This window comes from Palaemon carinicauda, chromosome 44 (assembly GCF_036898095.1).
Source record: "Palaemon carinicauda isolate YSFRI2023 chromosome 44, ASM3689809v2, whole genome shotgun sequence".
In the NCBI taxonomy this organism is placed as follows: Eukaryota; Metazoa; Arthropoda; class Malacostraca; order Decapoda; family Palaemonidae; genus Palaemon; species Palaemon carinicauda.
In genome coordinates, this window is record NC_090768.1 from 13,954,693 (window position 1) to 13,956,385 (window position 1,693).

At 36.7% G+C, this 1,693-nt stretch overlaps 1 protein-coding gene across 1 annotated transcript; it reads left to right on the forward strand.

Moving 5' to 3' along the window:
- Nucleotides 1–402: 402 nt before the first annotated feature.
- On the forward strand, nt 403–831 carry LOC137634226 (uncharacterized). The gene has a single exon (XM_068366496.1). It carries the CDS (start codon nt 403–405, stop codon nt 829–831), a length of 429 nt encoding a protein of 142 aa, XP_068222597.1.
- The last annotated feature ends 862 nt before the right edge of the window (nt 832–1,693 follow it).

The window sequence follows — 1,693 nt, forward strand, 5'->3', positions numbered from 1 at the left end:
CTTTTATTTTAGTTTTACCATTTAATTGTTGTATCTTTATATATACATCCTTCCACCCATGTGTTCTCCGTAGATACTATGTTAACAATGATTAATCCTAACTTTTAGTTTTGTTTTCGTATTTTGATTAAAAATTCATGTCTCAATTCCATAAGGACCATTGGACACAGAATACCATGATTTGTTTAGAAATTATGAAGAATCCCGACTGCCTTGGTTATTTCGATTTGAATTATTCCACAATTTTATCTAACTAAAAGAAATTCCACGACCGCTTATTATACCTTTGAAGTTTGTGTTCGATTACACTCGGGGTCAGTTTTATTTTTCCGCTTTTATTTGTACTGGTCTAGGATACGTTAAGTGAAGAGATCAGAAAAGAAGAGTTGTGGCAGTTGCTATATGTTAGTGATTACTTCTGAAAATGAGGAAGACTTACAGTGGAGGGTTGTAAAGTGGCAAGAGACTTTGGAGAGGCGTGGCTTCAAGGTGAATGTGGATGAGACTGAAACTATGGTGAACAGTAAGGAAGGTAATGACAGGTTAGCCATACATGAAAATAGAGGCTCGATTATAAACCAGGTGGGACAGTTTACATGCTTGAATTCTACTATAAGTCAGGAAGGAGGATGTAAGGCTGAAGTTGAGAAAAGGATAAAAGCAGCATGGGGAAAGGGGAGGGAGGTGGCAGAAGTGGTATGTGATAAGAAAATCCAAATCAAGATAAAAGTCAAGCTCTATAGGATACAAACAAGACCGGTGTTAATATATGGAACGGGAACGTGGGCTCAAAACGAAAAGAGGAAACAAAGCTTGAAAGAACAGAGATGAGAATGCGGAGGTGAATTATGTGAATGTCAGTTCTTGAAAGATTGGAAAACGATGAAATAGAAGAATGGCAGGCATAGTAAAGATTACAGAGGGGATAAATTTCACGACTGAGATGGTGTGGGCACATGTTGAGGATGGATGGTGGTGAGGGAAAGAGGAGGACTTTGGGGAAACCCGTTATGGGAGGAAGATCGAGAGGGAGGCATAGAATTAGATGGTGAGATAAGGCTTGTGGAAGAGGATGCCTGTGATAGAAGGCATTGGAGAGGGCTCATGAGACAACCAACCCTTAATGTAGGGTTGACGATGGTAAAGATTTAGAATATGTGAAGTAAAATGGATTGAAAGGGCAAGAAATGTTAAGTAAAATTTGTTCAAAATTGATGTAAGTGAAAGGATATATGATGGATTAGGGATGCTTTATACTTGTAGGGAGAATAGAAGTCCTAGATTTATGATAATATATTTTTAATTTAGAAGCATTAGCAGTAAGAAGGAGTGGAAAGCGTAGTAAGTACGGAATATTTAAAGTAGCAAAGGTATTGGATTGGGAAAGTTTCGATGTCCAGGGAGGAAGAGGTAGTATAAAAGATGAGAGCGAATGATACTATGTGTCCAGGGTGTTCTAGTGTACGTATGATACGCCTTCTGTGTAGGTATATGAACTTGAAAATATTTTGGAATTTATCGCACAGGGTTGTTATCATAGACAGAAGACATTAGAGGAATAAGACAGTGGTGAGTGCCACGTTGTTTCCTTGGAGCCGCCCATCTTAATAAAAATTGGTGCGTTTATATATTTATATATATATATATATATATATATATATATATATATATATATATATATATATATATATAT